Below are 20,299 nucleotides of genomic sequence, written 5' to 3' on the forward strand. Positions count from 1 at the left end.
GGACTTCAAAAAGGGTAGGATGAAGGAACATGAACCAGTCCTCACAGAGGGATCAGAAGTGGAGTGAGTGAGGAATTACAAGTTCCTGGGTGTCAATATCTTTGAGGATCCAACCTGGTCCCAACAAACTGATGCAGACATCGGCTGTATTTCATTACGAGTTTAAGGAGATTTGGTTTATCACCTGAGACACTCAAAAACTTCTATAGATGTACCATTGAGAGCATTCTGACAGGCTGCATCACTGTCTGGTATGGGGTGGGGGGGGGGGGGGCAGGTGACCAATGCACAGGACTGAAAAAAGCTACAGAAAGTTGTAAAATTAGTCAGCTCCACCTTGGGTACTAGTGCCCGTAGTATCCAAGACATCTTCAAGGATCAGTGCCTTAGAAAGGTGGCGTCCATTATTAAGGACCCCAACCACCCAGGACATGCTCTTCTCATTGTTACTGTCAGGAAGGAGGTATAGAACCCTGAAGGCACACACTCAGCGATTCAGGAACAGCTTCTTCCCCTCTGCCATACTATTCCTAAATGGACATTGAAACCATGAGCTCTCACTTTTATTATGTTTTTGCAGTATTTTTAATTTAACTATTAATATATACATACTTACTGTAATTGATTTACTTATTGTTTTTTCTGTACTATCATGTATTGCATTGTACTGCTGTCACTAAGTTAACAAATTTGACGACATACGCTGGTGATATTAACCAGATTCTGAAAAATTTTATTTTTCCGCAGGGTGGGGATTGTATTGTTCACAGATAATTCAGAGGATATAAAGATGTTAAATGACATTAAAGATGCTGCTGCAAACTGGTCTGCAAAGGGTGGATCTTGATTTTGTTCAGTGAAAGGGAAAGTTTGGTCTTTCCTTATTTCTTAAATGACCTCAGGTTCTACATTAATACTATGTATTAGGAACACAAATATATCCCAAGGTGCTGCGCATGCGAAAGCCCTGAAGTTGAAGGAATTGCCAAATTTGAAATCTGAAGTTGTCTCTAAATCTAACCCTGGCAAGTACCAGAGTATATGTTACAGATTTCTGCACATCCAGTTCTATCCTCTCGCACATCTCTAATATCCTTTGCTTCACTGTTGTTAGCTGGCTCTGAACTCTGAGAATCCCTCCTCAAAATCACCATTTCTGCCCTCTCTCCCTGCATTGGACCATGATTTATTATCATCAGTATTCCTCAACCAGCAGGAAGTTTTACTTGATGAACTTGGTATGTTTTGTTAGTAATTAACAAATACCAATTTGCAAATTATAACACTTCCAATCATGCTGATAGCACTTTAAGATTAGGAAGTGATTATCTTTCCATAAAGGGGGTTTGATCTCTAAAAATTGCTACTTTGGTGAAGCAAAGTTGAACAGAGAGTTTGTTGCCATAAAAAGTATGAAATATCAAGAACGTGACAAATGGAGAACATTTTATTCTGTAGTCTGCAGAATGTAGATATTTATACTTGGGGAACTGAAATACATTGAAAAATATCAATTTGTCTTATGCTGTTATTTAATTGTGGACCTTCACAACAGACAACAAAAAAATCAAAATCAGGACTGCTGATAGATTTATAATAATAGGTAGGTCATAACTTAATGACATCAGGGTCATGAACACCTAATCTTACGTAAACCGCAGAGGTGAAGTGATCATGAAGTATGTAAACTGGATTTTAATACAATGCCCTGGTGAAAATAATCAGAGTTGTACTTAAAGAAACAAACTTGTTTATATTCATACTAGATTCATGTGGCATCATCAGATTTGTAGTAAGTCTCTGCTACTTAAAAGATCTTCAGATCAGTTTGTTGTTGGATTGCTGCAGTATTCCATCTGCCTTCCAAAAAATTGATATTTTGTTACATATAAATGTAGTATCTAGCAAGGAAGAAAACCTACCGTCAACAGTATGGTGGAGAATCAGTATACAACGTCTCCATACTTTGCATCAATATCCTGTTCCAACAAGGTTAAGGAATTGTATGCGATAAGAATGCGGCGAAATTGTCACAATGCTCCATAACAATCTACTATAATTAGAACACTGAGGTATTAGAATAATTTTCATAGTTGTCAAAATCGTTCAATAAGTTTAATTTACATTTACTTTCCTGTGGTAAAACTTTCCAACAGAACTACAATAATAGCAGCAAGCAGGATTACAAGAGATATTAGAACTTCTGGTAAACAAGTGTGGTTGAAATGAATGCCTAAAATGGAAAGAGATGGAGAATTTGGATGACAAATTGCTGAGGTTATGATGCTATTCTGTCACTGATGGGAGGCTGTAGCAAGTGAAAGCGGGAACGCCACAAGCTGCCAAGGCAGAAATGAATGACTAGACCTTTGCGCCAGCAGAACATCTGAATTAATCAAAGATATTCTGCAGACCTAATGAAGCATCTCAGACAAATATTTTGCTAGTTAAAGCATATTATGACTAAATAAATTATAGTGGGGTTAATCAAGTCTGAAAGCTGCAGGGAGAAAAATAGTTTGTTGTCAGTTATCAGCAACTGTGGCCTACATTGCCTAAAGTTCTTTTCCTACTATTCCAGTGGTGTGCATGTCCCAAAATAAATATTTATCTCAGAGATTAATAGCCTTCGCAGCATTAAGGGGACACGTTTTACAGAAGAATAATATTCTGTTTTATTTGGTGAAACGCTCTTAGCCTTATAAAACAGTGCATCTTCTGACATACTGAGTACTGCCACAGGATAGTTGCTGAATATTACTAAATATTTACAGATTACAGCGATATAGAGATAATTGTAGGACAGGCTGTTAAATTCATTGTTGCTTTTATTTGAAATATTTTTAAGTAAACATAATAAGAAGGCACAGAGGCCAATGCAGATTAAATAGAGGGGTGATGGCTTGGGGTGGGGAAAAATCCCTGATAACATGTAGAACTACCTTTAGCAAACTATATTGGGATACCTTGCAAAACGTCTCTCTACACGCTACTATACACATTTATCAAAAGTACAAATGTTTGTATATGTTGTATCAAGACACTGAAATAAGAAGTGAACAAAGCTGAATTCTAGATAAATATTTTAAATTATTTTGACTGCTGATCAGTAAATACCAGAGCTGAATTCTGGCTCAAAAATATTAAATGGCAAACTCCAGACTCCAATTAATATTCTGAACATCAAGCTCTTTGAATTGATACAAGTTTACTAAATATACCTACACAGTAAACACAAGCTAACAACCTCTTTGGACCAGGTAGGGCACCACTGGAGATGCCATTTGGCAGGAAAACCTGTGCAGTAGGAGTGGAGTATGCGTGTCTCAAGAGTTTTGTTGGAGTCTGGAATGTCCCCTTTAAGTGTAATATAACACAGATCATATGAATATGACAGTGTAAGGTAGTACAGCACTTAAATAGAAAGTATGTGAAAACTTTAGTCAATATGACTACAATTAAATATAAATCTCCAAAGTAATTTATAAAATTGAGTAATATGGGAGATACATTTTTCTTTAAAGGAATTAATTTTATAAAACTTAAGATACAGTATAGTGGTCATTTATGCAGGGAATTACACAAGTCTTAAAAAAAATCTTTTAAAATACTTTATTTGGTCCTCCTGTAAATTATTTTAATGCCATTCACAATGGTACAAGAGGGAATGGCAGTGCATAAGCCCGATAATGAACATCCTTTTTAATGGCACTGCCCATTTACCAAGAAAATATTGGCATAGACTCCAATTCAATCTCATACATTCTGTAACATCTGCTTAACAGGAATGAGTGGACAAAAGGAATGTATCACTCTTTCCAGTAGGGGTGAGAGAAGCTGAGGATGCTTCCATTAAATGGCTGTGCTCTGAAGTGATTTACAGCAAGGAAGGTGAGGTCATTAGCCATTCTCTTACAACCCCCACTTTAAATGGGCACAAACGATGGATGAAAACAAACAAACCAATGCACAACCAAGTCTAACAGGAAAACACCTCTTCCCCCACCTTTCCAGACAAGCAAGGCCTGCTTTGGATGGGAAAAAAGGAGTGGGGATTAAAAGGGCCATTTTGGTCATCCTGTTTGATGGGGTTATTTGGACACCTGAACAAGGCCCAGCCTACCTTGCATTTGTCTGAATACCATGCTTCAGTTCACAATTTCACTTAGCAGGAATAACTCAACTGAGTTACCAAACTTCTCTATACCTTGAAATATTAGTTTCAAAGATTAAACTAAAAGGAATGGTCCAATGGCCATTAGCTGTTTGGCTTTGTTACATGATTCCAGTAACCCACACTAGTCTCTGGTAACCAGCACCAGTCAGACACTTTCACTTTACTTACAGTGTTGCATCAGTGGGAATATATCAAATAGTCTTTGATTTCTTCCAAGTTACAAGAACTGGTTGAAATTCTAACTTAATAGCATAATTTTCAATTTAATAATTTTAAAAAACCTGCATCATGATTTCAGTCATTTCTCTCATATTTAAAGGGATGATGTGCAATTGTTAATTTTATATCAGTTTGCTCTTTGAAGACATGGAAAATCTCTTTCTGGGTTGTCCATTTGAAATGTTGCTGGTATCTGGTCCTTGGAAAACTGAATTTCCATCTTGCAACTTAACAAGTAATTGGTGATTCATAAGATCACTGGTCCACTTGACTCAATCTCAAAATGTCATCTCAGGAGAGAACATTCAAATTCCAAACAAATTCTGATCGGCTTAATACAAAAACCTACGTCTGAGGCACACAATGTAGTAAAACAATCAAAGCACTCAGTAGATAAACCTCCTCCAGGCCAGAATGGCAAGTCTACCAGAAGTCCCAGTTTAAATTACAGGAGCAAAGTATTAAAAGGCTGGTAACACTGCTAATAGCCATAAATATGAATAAAACAATATAAAAATAAAATAGCAATTATAATTGGGTGACTTATTACTTTATGGTGATTCCTCCTGCATGATGTGAGGTGTTGCAAGGAGGTCTCCTGCTTTCAGAGCAGAAACTATTCAGTTTCCTCAATAACCTATGAACAATACCAGGCAGGTAGTTCCAATTTCAACAAACAGTATGTTTTGTCTTAAAGCTATGATTCTTTAAAAATGGCTTTTCTACAGGTGCCTCCTCTAGCTTAGCTTTCCCCCCAAAAATCCCCTGAATACACTATCTTTGTTTAAATTAATTGTTCTTTTTTTAAAGAATTGTGCCTTGATGTGCAATATAGCATGGCGTAGTTTCTACCCCTCTACCATCTGTCCCTCCCCCAATCCTAGGCAGTGCTTTGAATTACCTAGCGAGTTTGAGGACAGGCAGCTCTTCCAAATTCCAAATTAAAGAGGAATAAATGCAATGGCTCAAAACATGCTTTCACCTGGTGCAGCAAAGTGCTCTGGCTAACTTGTTCGATAGTTGTTCGCCCCCGCCCCCCCCCCCCACTTCTCTGTAGAATTAAAGGAGAAATGAGAGAAGATTTTTGTTTGTTTCAAACAAAGTGTTCATTAAAATGTGGAGTGCTCTGCCACAGATTATAAATTCTTATGGGAAAGAAATTGAGAGAGGTACTTGGAAGGGAATAGACTGGGATTACAACAGCTGTTGTGTGGTTAAAATAATTCACCAGAACCAAATGAAGACAAAAGAGCCTGTCTTTGTGCTGTCAGTCCATGATTTTGCGGGTGTGTTTCCAACTGGGAGGCAGTGCAATAGAAAAAAATGTGGTTATATGTAACTGGAAGCAATGTCAGAAGGTTTTCACAGAATTATCAGTGTGCATAGAGGCCTCACAGCTGAGTGGGAGTCACCACACAGGTGATAATAAGATCACCTCTGGGGTCCTGTACCTTACGGCAAGGGTTTCGAAAGGGATAAAGTCTTATATCCCACAGCTATGTGACTTATCTGAACCAACTTCAGATTACGGTACAAATAAAGAAAAGTCATTTTTTAAGCAATAGTTCTGCATGAGTTTGCAGTACTTTTTGTGGTGGAATAAGGAAAAGGGGAATGGAAGTGTTGGGTTGTGATTATAAAATAAATTTTGCAACAAGCAAATGTCTGACACAAACACAAGAGATTCTGCAGATGCTGAAGATATATAAAAAAGTATTCAACGCTGTGCATTTTGGCTATTACTCTGTCATAGAAGATTCAACTGCAACAATCAGCTGAAGGCACATGCTGAAAATACTTGGGTGCTTTGTTAGCAGCCAAGCAAGAAGGACATTAATCAATAAAAAGGCACAAAATAAAATGAAAACAATCTCAAAGGTATAATGGCACAACAAACAATGAGAAGGGTACTGCCAATGTTTGCAGACATTTCATCACAGTGTAAACTTTCTACCTACTTCTATATAAGGGAAGGGAGTGACGATATTTAGAATTATCCACATCACATTGTGAATTCTTATCTCATTCAGATCAAACCAGATTTTTTTTTAAAAAGGAACTATTCATTTTGAGCAACTAAATTAGCTTTCTGAGACTTCTAACCCCAAATCTGGTCTAATATTGCCCAGTACAGAGGCAGTGGGTGTGCTTGCATTTTGTGGCATCATGGACTGTGAGTTTCTCAACCCAGTGGAAAGTTTGAACTGAAAGCTGGGCTTGACACAAACATGCAAAGTCACATAAATCAGAGCAAGACACAAAGTCTGAGGGCACTGAGAGGAGGATGAAGAGAGCATGCTCAGTTTGCTTTCCTGTAAAGTTCTATTGTGCATTGGGTTGTACATATGTACAAAACCTAGCAAGTAAAAGAAAAAGCAGAAAGAGGTATTCAGAAGGAACTCTTGCTTCACCACTATGAACCTTTGAAAGGGCAGGAAGAATCTTACTGTTCTGCTTTGAATGAGGACCACTTTCCCTTAGATGTTTGTATGCTGCTGCGTTATGTCTCTATGAACCAGGTTTATCACTGCAGACCATGTTGAAGGAGATTTGGAGATTTGAAAAATTTCTCCTCCAGGCTGATGGAATCACTGTTCTGATCCTCCGTTCTGCTTAGATAATATAAACCTCATCCCATGAGTCCGAACATGAGAACGTAATGCTGTTTTACTGTCAAAAACATCTCTGCAAACTTGGCACTGGAGATCTACATCTTCCTCTGACGTAGTGTTTGACTCCCCATTGTGTTCATCTTGCCCATTTTCACGAACCACATTTGCTTGAGGCTTTTCAGGTTCTTTGAACTTGTGGACAATGTAGAGGTGCCTGTTTAGGGAGAGTGCAGATGTATAACAGAGGCCACATTGCGAGCACTGGAAGGTTGAACCATCAGTCTTGTGCTGAGGTATGTGTTCCTGGAAATCAGTTTTGCTCTTGGTCATATAACCACATATGGAACATCTGTACTGTTTGAACACTGCGACCTTTAGTTTTTTGGGAAGCGATGCTATGGTGTTGGAGCTGGGCTGCTCAGCTGCTTCAGAGTCACTTGCCACCCGCTTGCCAGGTAAGTCCTCAAAAAAAGAAGCAACAATTAGAAATCACAAATCTGACATCTTTGAGCAGATATGCTCTGTAACTGTATTGATTTATTTTCATGTCACGAGCACAACCAGTACGGCCACCATTGATTGTCTGCTCCTAGCTACCCACTTGTAAAGTGATAACAAGAGATTCTGCAGATGCTGGCAATCTTGAGCAGCACACACAAAATGCCAAAGGGACTCAGCAGGTCAGGTAGCATTTATAGGGAGAAACAGCCAATGTTTTGGGCTGTCACCCTTCATCAGAATTGAAATGTCGACTGTTTATTTTCTTCCGTAGACGCTGCCTGACCTGCTTAGTTCCTCTAGCATTGTGTGTGTGTGTGTGTGTGTGTGTGTTGCTTCAGAAGGTGATAATCTGTTCTCTTAAACTGCTGAAGGTCCTGAGATGCAAGTGTTCCCAAAGTGTTGTTATTTCCAGAATTTTGATCCAGTAGTATTAGAAGAACAGTGATGAATGCCCAAGTCAACATAGTATGTGATCTGAAAGTGGTGGTGCTCTGACATTTAAATCACAGAGTCATGGATTGTAAAGCACAGGAACAAACCTTTTGCTCCACCAAGTCCACACAGACTACGAAATAACCATCTAGACTATTCCTATCATTCAGCTTTTGGTCCATTTGACTCAAATGCTCATCTAGATAAAGGTTGTGAGAATATCTGTTTCTACCACCCCTTCAAGCAGCGTATTCCAGATTTCAACCACCTTCTGGGTGAAAGGACTCTTTGAACTTTAAACATCTTTGCTGTGGGGAAATGTTTCCTTCCTCTCCTGATTTTCAGCCTAATTGTCCTACCTATGTGAACTGTTCTGGATTTCTTACCATCTGGAACATTTCTGCAGCATCTGCAGTTTGCCCTGTTCTTTCAGGATTTATAAGTTTCAATAAGGTCCGCACTCATTCTTTTAATCTCTCGCAGATAAAAGTTTACCCATTTCAATCGTCCCATGTCAGTTCTGCCATCGCAGGAATTTGTCTGGTGAACCTTTACTGAACTCCAAGGCAATTATATTCTTCCTCAGAAAAAGTCACCAAAACTGCACTGGGTACGGTCTCATCAAGGCTGTGTACATTTGAAAGAAGAGATTCCTGCTCCTGTACTCAAATTCTTTTTCAATGAAGCCCATTTAGATGCTTGCTGCACCTGCACTTTCACTTTTATCAACCGGTTTAAAAGGCCACCTGGATCTTGTTGCATCTCCTTCTTTCCTAATTTCTCACCATTCAGATAATAATAATCTGTTTCCCCACCTTTATCCACTTTACACTGCAGCTGCCATGTATTTGTCCACTAAACCTCTAAAAATCATACTGGAATCTCTCAGCATCCTATTTAGAGCTTGAACTCACAACCAGCTGTGTGTCATCCTCAGACTTAGTATGGTTAATTCCCTTACCTAAACCATTTTATGAGTGGCTGGGGTTCACACACTGCAGTAGCCCACCCATCACTACCTGCCATTTGGAAAAGGACCTGTTTATTGTATTTATTTCATGACAGCCAATCAGTTCTCTACCTATTACTTCTGGAAGTCGTAGTTTGAATAAAACTGCAACATCTCACAATGGGTGCTCTAATATCTTGTCCACAGCAGGCAGTTCAATAGAACATGATCTACTGAGTTTCTCAATAATCTAAAACAGTACCTGAACACATAAGAAAAATACCCAGAATTCAGCACATGTGGATCATGTCCCATCAATTACAATTGTAGTACACATGTATATCCATTCATCATTTATGTACTTCCATAGTAATCTCAAAGAAAAACAGGATCAACTTTTAAAGTGGATAGGAACCTAGAGTGAAAAATCTGCAGTGGAGTGGATCCTGCAAAGAGTCCTGCATGATAGGAAAATGGGCTCCTGTGCTGAGGCACCCAGGAACAAGATATCATGGATGGTTTAGATCATTACTCCTTTAATTCCAGGTGAAAAGTTGCATGTTCCTACTGGGAAACACCTAATCTGTAGCACACAAATTTGATTAGTTTCTCAAGTCCTGGAACTACTCCATGGGCCACAATCCCAGTCTCCAGTGCTGCCTGAGTGGAGTTTGCAAATTCTATGTCTGCATGGGCTTGAGGTGCTCTGGTTTCATCCTATATCCCAAAGATATCCAGGTACATTAATTGGACACTGCATTTGTTCAGTGTGTAGGTGAGTAGAAAGAAGTGATGGGAGTGTAGGGCAAATTTATTAAAAAATGGAATCTGTGTTGGATTGGTCTAAATAGGTTATTGATGGTTAGCATGAATTTGGTGAGACTTTTTCTGCTCGAGGACCATGAAAATCTAAAACTCAAATCGTCTGCTTGTTATATTTCGTTGGTCTGGTCTCATCAGTGCTCAGAGCAGCATGGATAAATAAGACTTTGCTACTGATTTTCAAGTTTCTTGCTGTGATGCATCTCACCGTTCATTGACTGGCCATACCTAATGCAGGGAATTCCAGACATTTGCTCACATCCTTCTGCCTTCTTACCACACAAAACCTTTGATATCTACCTTAAAATAGCAAATGGGGAAGGAAGACTCACCACATTGGCATCTGAGCTTGTGTGCACAGCTTTGGACATTTGGCTGAAGTCTGGGTTTCTGATGCCATGCATTAGGTTGATATGTTTTACAAGCATGAAACGCTTGGCAAAAAAGTGCTTTTCATCTGTGCAGTACCTGGAAATGACAGCAAAAATGGTGAAATATTGCTTGTGCACACGTTATTTTCAGATCAATAATTCAGATTTTAATCTTAAATACTTTTCACTTTTAAATGGGAAGACAGCTACTGCAACCAATAAACACCGATTACTCAGCAAAAAATTTTGATGAGTAATTTTCAGTACAGAAAGGTTTAAAATATAACTGAAGAGATAAATCTGTGCCTATATTATCATTCCAGAGCCTTTTCTGCTGACCCATTTCTAAATGGCCATATTCTGGGTAATGTGATCTCATTTACTGTAACTCTAATGAATATCATACCCCATGGTACAATTTGGGAAGTAGATCCTCAGGAAATGGGAGGCAATTGAGGAAAAACTAATGGGTGATACATTCCCTGCTGCAGACAGTGAGGAGACTCTTCTTGCTATACAGCAATAGGAGCTGTTTTTGTACAGTTTTTGGAATCCAGCCATCCATTGCTCATCCCAATTTATCCAGACATTCTGCTCCCTCTGCACCTCACTCCAAACATGCAGCACTCCATTCACAATGCACAAATCTCAACAGTGGGCAGTGCAGCCTGGTAGACTGACTGACAGCAGCTCTTGGATACCTCCTTTTTCCTACCCCTAGAATGTGACACCACCAAACACCCAGTCACCATCTCAGAGCTTATCACACCAGGAGATATCCTGTCCAAAGCCTTTAAAATGAGAGGTTGGAGCAATCTCTCATCCAAGAACAGGAAAACAAATTGAAAAAAAAGGACCCATTGTCTCTGCCTGCTCCAGCGGTACTGAACTTACAGTGCCTGTAAAAAATACTTACCACCACTTGGAAGTTTTCATGTTTTATTGTTTTACAACATTGAATCACAGCGGATTTAATTTAGCTTTTTTTGACACAGATCAACTGAAAAGACTCTTCCATGTCAAAGTGAAAACAGATCTCTACAAAATGATCTAAATTACAAATATAAAATACAAAATAATTGATTGCTTAAGTATTCACTCCCTTTAATATGACACACCGAATCATCACTGGTGCAGTCAACTGGTTTTAGAAGTCACATAATTAGTTAAGTGGAGATCACCTGGGTACAGTCAAAGTGTTTCAATTGGTTGTGGTAAATACACACCTGTAACTAAAAGTCCAACTGCTGGTGAGTCAGTATCTTGACAAAAACTACACCATAACAAGAAAAGAACATTCTAAGCAACTCCTCAAAAAGGTTGTTGAAAAGCACAAGTTAGGAGGTGGATACAAGAAAATTTCCAAATCACTGAATATCCTTTGGAGTACCGTTATGTTAATCATCAAGAAATAGAAAGAATGTGGCACAGCTGTAAATCTGCCTAGAGCGACCATGCAAGAAGGGGACTAGTAAGGGAGGCCACCAAGGGACTTATAACAACTCTGGAGGAGTTACAGGCTTCAGTGGCTGAAATGGAAGAGACTGTGCATACAACAACTGTTGCACGGGTGCTTCACCAGTCACACTTTATGGGAGAGTGGCAAAGAGAAAGCACTGTTGAAAAAAACTCAAATGAAATCTCGGCTAGAGTTTGCCAGGAGGCATGTGTGAGACTCTGAAGTCAGCTGGAAGAAGGTTTTATGGTCTAATGAAAGCAAAATCGAGCTTTTATGCCATCAGACTAAACGCTATGTTTGGCATAAGCCAAACACCGCACATCATCGTAAAACATACTCCTTACTGTGAAGCATGGTGGTGGCTGCATCATGTTGTGGGGAGATATAGGGAAAATACAGGAAATTACAGGGAAATCCTGGAGGAAAACCTGATCCAGTCTGCAAGAGAACTGCAATGTGGGAGAAGATTTGTTTTCCAGCAAGTCAGTGACCACAAGCATAAAGCCAAAGCTACATGGGAATGGCTTAAAAACAAAGTTAATGTCCTGGAGAGGGCAAGTCAGAGTCCAGACCTCAATTAAAGGGGATGAATAATTATGGAATCAATTACTTTGTGTTTAATAATTGTGTTAAATTTAGACCAATTTGTAGAAATTTGTTTTCACTCACACAGGAGTTTTTTCTGTTGATCATGTCAAAAAGGCCAAATTAAATCCACTGATTCAATGTTATAAAACATGAAAACTTCCGGGAGGGGGGGGGTGAATTCTTTTTATAGGCACTGTATCTCCTCACACCTTGACTCCATCTGTTTCTCCCCTTGTCCTGTCCCTTCATACCTACATTGAGGACACTTTTGACAACTTTCGATTCCCTGGTCCCCACTGTCTCAACTTTAGGCACAGTTTGCTTGATCAGGATGTCTGAATAGATCAGCAAATTTTGAACATGTACACTTGCACAAAAGGTTGAGAAATGTTGGCAGTCTTCCCATTAAGTTCCAGATAAATATAAATATCTAGAGCAAAGCATTGCCCTTTTTAAAAATATACATCAAGCTTTGAATTCTAATAATTGTTTCGAATAATTACAGGATATGTCCACTAGGTGGCAAAGCACCACTATTTCCCCAAATGTTTTGAGTTTTACACATCCATATTGATGTCTCAGAGGAATCTACATACATGCAAGTATGTACACAGTATATCAAGCCTGAGACGTTTCTACACTAGATTGCACCCATAGGAGCAAAATGCTGACATGCTGATTCTGGACTATGCTTTTAAAATAAAACACAGCACCTAGTCTTCCAAATAACTATTGGGAACACGAAAGCCCGTATTGTCAGACCCACCCCAAACTGCTCTCTCGCCACCAGCTCTAAGCATTAACCCAGGTAAGTCTAACACTGAATCAGGTTGTTTTAAGTTTGGAGCTTATTGATCCTTAGTTGAGATATGTCTAATTTATCACTGTCTTTACTTACACAGTCCATCTCTACTTCAGAGTAAAGCCCAATTGTGGATATGCCTCAGCTTACACCTTTACCCACTCCTTTTGCTGGCCTGAGATCACTCAAAATACTATGGCTTACATCCACATTCATACTACTTTATTCAGTTACTAACAATGTTTGCTGATCTGCATCATCTCCCTGTTGGAAACGCTATATTCTTTAATGAAGAAACAACACCTTACATTCCATCTGGGTAATCTCCAGTCTGATGGTATGAATATTGATTTCTCTTTACTTATTATTCCCCCCCATTCTATTTGCCATTCCAGCCTTTTACCTCTTCTCTCCTGCCCATCACTTTCCCCTGTGTCCATTCCCCACCCCTTTCCTTTTTCCTATGGTCCATTCTCCTCTCCTATCAGATTTCTTCTTCTCCAGTCCTTGACCTTTCCCACTTACCTGACTTCACCAATCACCTTCTACCTATCCTCCTTTCCCTCCCCTCACCTTTTATTCTGGCATTTCCATTTCAGTCCTGAAGAAGTGTCTTGGCCTAAACCGTCAACTGTTTATTCATTTCCATAGGTGTTGCCTGACCTGATGAGTTCCTCCAGCATTTTGTGTGTGTTGCTTATCCTTTAAAAGAACTTTTTCACATCTTTTAGTCTCCCTTTGGTTTTCCCTTCCCTGTATCTAACCTTCCCTAGACATACTGTCTCAGCAGTCAAAGCCCTAATTTCTTCATAAATCTCTCCTGCGTTTCCCATTTTTAATATGCTCCTCAAAATTGATGGGAAGGGACTTGTTCATTTGGCTTAATATCTCAATGTCTAATGTTGGTTGATAACAATGTACTGAAGCATTTGGAAATATACTATGTTAAAGGAGCTATATTAAATCAGGCAGTTATAGCTTGTAGGGTTTAGCAGGACTTCTAGTGTCTGAAATGCACAGTCCATTTGTGAAGTAACTGGTTTGTGGAAATGGTCAAGCATAAGGAGGGGAAAAAAAGCCTTTTCAGCATTCAGGTTGCATTAAACAACAATTCATGATTCAGCTACATTATATTACTTTCAAATATTCCAAATTACTGCAGCTGGTTCTCCTTGTTATGATTGATGGTGAGGATCTACAGGGCTACAAGGGGGTGCACCTAGTTTGACAGACTTGAGTGGAGCACCAACACAGAGGCTGTGTACAAGGCCAGAGTCGCCTCTCCTTCCTGAGGAGACTGAGGTCCTTTGGAGAATGCAGGCCCCTCCTTCACATATTCTATCAGTCTGTTGTCACCAGTACAGTCTTCTAAGCGGTCGTGTGCTGGGGCAATGGCATCAACATGGGTGATGCCAACAGGTTCAATAAACTGATTAGAAAGGCTAGCTCTGTTATTGGAGTCAAACTGGACACATTGAAGGCTGTGGTAGAACACAGGACTATGTAAAATCCTGGCAATTCAGGACAGTGTTTCTCACCCTCTGAACAGAGGAGCACTTTTAGTAATAGAGTAGGACAACTATGCTGCTCAAAAGAGCGCTATACAAGGTCATTCTTACCCTTGGCCATCAGGCTGTATAAGGAATCAACCTATAGCCAGGTAGTGATGACCCCCTCCTATTACCCTGTTTAAGGTAACTATTTTTTTCTTTCGTACTTCTCTTATAATATTTGTGTATCTGTGCAATTGTAATGCTACTGTGACACTGTAATTTCCTTTGGGATCAATGAAGTATCTATTTATCTAGAATGATCAAGCAAAAATTTAATACCACAATTACCAAGTTATTTGTGTACAAGTTGCATTTCATGCAGATTTCTATCAGCTTCAATCTGACATTGAATGACTTCATCACGCAATATAGAATCCCGATAAAGAGAGGCAATTTTTAAACATTCATAACACTGTTTGACTGCATCCCAAATGATACTTGATGATTCAATTACATTAAATTTCTTTTAAATATTCAATGGAGTGACAACCAATACACAGAATTTATGTGATTCCACAAAGCTGCCTAAAAATGCAAACACAAAGCACACTGCAGATGCTGTGGTCAAATCAACACGTACAAAAGCTGGATGAACTCAGCAGGTTGGGCAGCATCCATTGAAGTGAGCCATTTATTCATTTCAATGGATGCTGCCCGACCTGCTAAGTTCATCCAGCTTTTGTACGTGCCTAAAAATGCACAAGGTGGCATACTACTAAGAAGATGTGTTGCTGTAATACTGGTTACTTACACCAACTGACACATTAACTTTTATTTCTTACTGTGTAACTTAAGACAGCAGTAAAGGAAGTTGAGGTTTACTCATTTGCTCAATTTTATCAAAAACAAACTTCAAAACCTTGGCAAGGCTGTATATTAAATGTGATAATAATTAACAGTATGGTTCTGTTAGGATACCAAAAGTTTAGTAAACAGAGTGGAGCTATGTCATTCCTATACTTGTATAAAATCAGATGTATAAATTCTGACAATTACCAGTTTTTTTTTGTTTTCCTCCTTTATTCTCAGTTTCCATAGGCATAGTGTATTGGTGTTAACTGCTTTCCATCACTGCTCCCACATTCTTAGGATATTTTCTCCATAAGACATAGAAGCAGAATTAGGCCAATCAGCCCATCAAGTCTGCTCTGCCATTCTATCATAGCTGATTTACCATCCCTCTCAACTCCATTCTCCTGCTTTCTCCCCGTAACCTTTGACGCCCTTACTAATCAAGAACCTATCAACCTCTGCTTTAAATATACCCAATGACTTGGCCTCCAGAACCATCTGTGGCAATGAATTCCACAGATTCACCACCCTCTGCTTAAAGAAATTCCATATCTGTTCTATTCAAAGGCTGGATTCTCTGGTTCTAGACTCCCCCTACTATAGAAAATATCCACTATATCCAGACCTTTCAATATTTGATAGATTTCAATGAGACCTTCCTCTTATTTTTCTAAAGTAGTTTGAAGCAAGTTTTTAAAAAATTCTGAATTTAAGTACTGTTCATAGACACTTCTCAATAAGCTACCCAATTAAAAATAAATACCACTTCAAAGTAAACTTCCACACCACTGATCTTCAATTTAAAAGAGCTGACTTTGCTCTTTTGAGGATGCTAATACACTACCACAACAGTTTCAGAATTCGAATTTTAGCATGTGTAGTTCTTTGCATATTGTTTCACTGCATCTGGTGCACCACTCCCCCAGCATCGCCCCCCCCCCCAGCTTAAAAGCTACGCATTGTCTTTAAGGCTCATATATTCTGTAGCTACAAACAATGTGTCAAAGTTGTTTGTCTTTTAAAATTGTTAAGATGACACCATACCCTGTGGGTGTAAAGAAATTGTTTGGCATCAGTCAAAAACACAGGAACAGGACATAGTTTCAGTACCCAATTCAATATCCCTCTCCCAACAGCCTGAAACCATAAGACATAGGAACAGAATTAGGCCATTTGGTCCATTGAGACTGCTCCGCCATTCAAACATGGCTGATCCTTTTTTATCCCCCCCTTCTTCAGCCCCACTCTCAGCCTTTTCTTGATGCCATGTCCAATCAAGAACCTGTCAAGCTCTGCCTTCAATATACCCAACGACCTGGCTTCCACAACTGCCCAAGGTAATAAATTCCACAAATTTACCACCCTCTGGGTAAAAAAAATTTCCACATCTGCTTTAAATGGATACCTCTCTATCCTGAGACTGTGCCCTCTTGTCCTCGACTCCCCCACCATGGGAAACATCCTTTCCACACCTACTCTGTCTAGGCCCTTCAATATTCGAAAGGTTTCAATGAGATCCCCCCCCCACCTCCAAACTTTGAAATTCCAGCAAGTACAGACCCAGAGCTATCAAACATTCATTGTATGATAGCCCTTTCATTCCCAGAAAAAGCTTGTATTTTTACAGCAATTTTAAAGGTAAGGAAAATACCCTGGAGCATTATCAAAAAAAATTGTAATCTATTTGAGGAAGGAAAGAAAGGTAGTTAGAGAGGCTGCTCCAGAACTTAATAACTTACCAACAGAAGGCATAGTAGTCAATAATTAAAACAGAGGATCGCAAAATAGCATAAGTATACCTATAAACTTAGTGTTGGAGATGATTTAACAGTTTGAACTGTGAGAGTGTGAATATACCAATATATCTGTCAGATTCCTTCTTTTCCAGCCCTTCATTGCTTGTCCCTCAGCTTTTTAGTTCACACTCCCACCCCCACCCAACTACCTGGTCAGCTTGTACTCCTTTCCTTCTCCCCACCTTCTTATTTTGCCTTCATTCCCCTTTCTTTACAGTCCTGATTAAGGGCCTCAGTCCAAAATGTCATCTGTTTACTCCCCTTCATAGATGCTGCCTGACCTGAGTCCCTCCAAAACTTGGTGTGTGTTGCTCAAAATAAGAATGGCAGCTTTGAAAATCAAGATATTCCTCAGCAGTAAGCAATGTTGTGATGACGGAATGGGAATCAGTGCTAGTTGAGACACAAGCAAGTGTTTTAGATACAACCTTTGTTCCCATTTATGGTATTTTCCTGAAAAAGGGAAAAAGGAAAGTAACTATATTCCAATAATTGCATTCCGATTTATTGACCTCGTAACTTGATCAGATAAATTAGACAATATACACTGGTACAATGCTTACCAACAGATATAGGTTCTCTTGACGCCATCATGATTCACTCTGACATGTCTACGCAGACTATGTGAGGAGTTGAAAGAACGATCGCACTGTCGGCATGGATATCTCTTCATTGACTGTTGAAAGTGAGAAAGAGAATTGAAATACAGAATTATTGCTTTACCTTCAAAATTGTATGTGTCTAATCTTACCTTGGTTATGGATCTGGAGACAAAAATGCTTTAGTTCGGTATTTGGCTAAATTTTCTAGAGATCAGCTAGAGTGATCTATTACTGTTTTTGGCTCAGCTCCTACTCCTGTGAAGTATGCTACGCTACTTTCTATTATAGGGAGTAGAGGGACTGAGAATTAAGAAAGGTGTGGTGAAAAAAAAGCTCAGTTCGCCAAGAGAACCTGCAGATGCAAAGTTCCACTGTATCTTGCTCTTCAATGGTGTGGTGTGTGTTTGGTCTAATTTACTTATAAACAGAGCAGAACAAATCCAAGCTTGTTTATTTCCTTAACACATACAAACAAGCTGCATGAACTCAGCTTTTGGGCTGAGACTCTTCGTCAGACGAGTTCATCCAGCTTGTTTGTATGTGTTGATTTGCCCACAGCATCTGCAGTGTACCTTGTGTTGTTTATTTCCTTACATTGTACTATGTACAATTTATAGCACAGAATCAAGCCTAAGAGTCATTACCAGTGAGGACTGCATAGGAATAGACTCATCCTACTTTATTTCATGTTGTATTATCTCCATGTCTCACTTGACTAATTATCTTGCTTCTTAAATGCACCTACATGACTGAATTCAACATTTCACATTCCAATCACTCCCAAAGTAATTAAGTTTCCCTCAAATTCCTTTGTTGATTTAAAAGTGTGTTTTAAATTTATGATTTTCCCATGTCTAGATTACACAATCGATTTTGTCTCTAAAAAGAAAGCAAGAAATTCTACATGGGGAAGTCTACTATCAATGTTCGGAAATGATGCAGAAGACCGATTACTGTCGACTGTGAACAGTAGGGGAAGATGGGAACTATTCTCTGTAGAGGATTTTAGGGGCGCTGGAAAGGCAAGGTGAAAGAGCAGTGTACTTCTAAAATGTGTGTTTGATGTTGTGTAGACTGCAGTTGGTTTTGGGTGCTTTCTAATGTTCTGGTATTAACATGGGGAAGGAAAAACAGATAGGTTATGCTAGAACTGTCTAACATCACAAATTAGATGATAAGCTTAAATAATATTTATTACAGGACACCCTACTTGTTCTGCTATTTATCAAGATCTTGGCTGATTTCTATTACAAAGACATTTTCTGCACTATCCCCATATTTCTTGGTTCCCTTCATATCCAGTAACCTGTTACTGTCCTGAACGAATTTAGTGACTGAAACACCACAGCCCTCTGGGGTAGATAATTACAATGACCCACTCTCAGTGAAGAAATATTTCCTCCTCTTCTCAGCCCCAAATGGCCTATCCTTCATCCTGAGACTATGACCTCTGGCTCTAGGTTCTTCATCTTACAGAGAACATTCTTCCAATATACAACCTATGGAAGTCTGTAAGAATTTTTTTTAGAAGAGTTCAACAAGATCTCTCATTCTTCTAAAGAGCCCTCATCGACTCAATATTTTCTCATAAACCCACCATTCCTGGAACTAATCTAATGAATCCTGATGGCACTCGTCTACGCTAGGTACATCCTTTAAGGTAAAGAGATCAAAACTGTACATGACACAACATGTGCAGTCTAAGCACTTGTATATTTGCAGCCAGACATCCTTACTATTATATTTAGATCCTCTAATAATAAAAGCCAACATACTATTGCCCTTCCCAATTGCTTACTACATCCATATGTTGACCAAAGTTAATTTGAACATCAATGTTATCCACAGTGACAACTCTCACAGGCAGTTAGGGATAAGTAATGAACAGTCTTGAAAAAGGCTGAAAAGGGTTGTAGACTAAGCGAGCTCCATCATGGGCACAACCCTCCACAACAAGAACATCTTCAAGAAGTGGTATTTCAAGGATTCTAAGGTTGTCATAGCTGGGGGTAGTAGTAGGGAAAGTGCTCCAAATGGTGTGCGTCTCTGACAACCAAGTCTAACTCTTGGCCTTCACATGTGGCTTTGCTACTAGGCCTGGCGGAACTGTTTCTATTGACAAGAAGGGGCAAAGGCAGACCACTAGCGCCTCAAAACCAGTTGCTTCGGGCAAGTGGAGCTCGTCAGCCTTGGACAACAGCCCGCCTAGGAGATGGAAAACTCTGACTTTAAACCTCCGCTGCCTTGTAGTCATATCCACCCACGGAAAAGGCTTCAGGAGTAAACCCAGAGAAATTTGGAGGCGGGTCCCTAAGGCAGTTTGATGTTGTTTACAACTTCACTCTGGCAACCCCTGCGAATGACACAGGTGCCAAGCTGTCTCGGCACTTGCCCTTCCCTTTGAACTACATCCACGATGTGGAGAGGGGGAACCCGCTGCATGGGCAACAGCTGGTTCTTCATATCTTCTTGCTTCTTTGCGTGCTGGAGAGGACACAGTCCACCAGAGGCACAACCCCATGATCCCCTGGGATTAATGGCTGCCTACTGGTACCTCAGGACAGCATCTATCACTAAGGACTCTCACCATTGGGACATGCCTTCTCATTACTACAATCAGGGAG

The 20,299-nt window shown here is 39.5% G+C and overlaps 1 protein-coding gene across 7 annotated transcripts in view; it reads right to left on the reverse strand.

Annotated features, from left to right (window-relative positions):
- Positions 1 to 2,810: 2,810 nt before the first annotated feature.
- znf592 (zinc finger protein 592) overlaps positions 2,811 to 20,299 on the reverse strand; it is a 200,761-nt gene continuing 183,272 nt past the window's right edge. For all 7 annotated transcript variants that reach the window (XM_059946126.1, XM_059946121.1, XM_059946122.1 and 4 more), the window contains 3 exons: positions 17,637 to 17,749; positions 10,045 to 10,180; positions 2,811 to 7,470 (listed from right to left, as the gene is read on the reverse strand). In XM_059946126.1, the coding sequence (XP_059802109.1) occupies positions 6,985 to 7,470; positions 10,045 to 10,180; positions 17,637 to 17,749 (735 nt within the window). In that variant the 3' untranslated portion in view covers positions 2,811 to 6,984. The remainder of the gene's footprint in view (positions 7,471 to 10,044; positions 10,181 to 17,636; positions 17,750 to 20,299) is intronic.

This window comes from Hypanus sabinus, chromosome 21, assembly GCF_030144855.1.
Source record: "Hypanus sabinus isolate sHypSab1 chromosome 21, sHypSab1.hap1, whole genome shotgun sequence".
Lineage (NCBI taxonomy): Eukaryota > Metazoa > Chordata > Chondrichthyes > Myliobatiformes > Dasyatidae > Hypanus > Hypanus sabinus.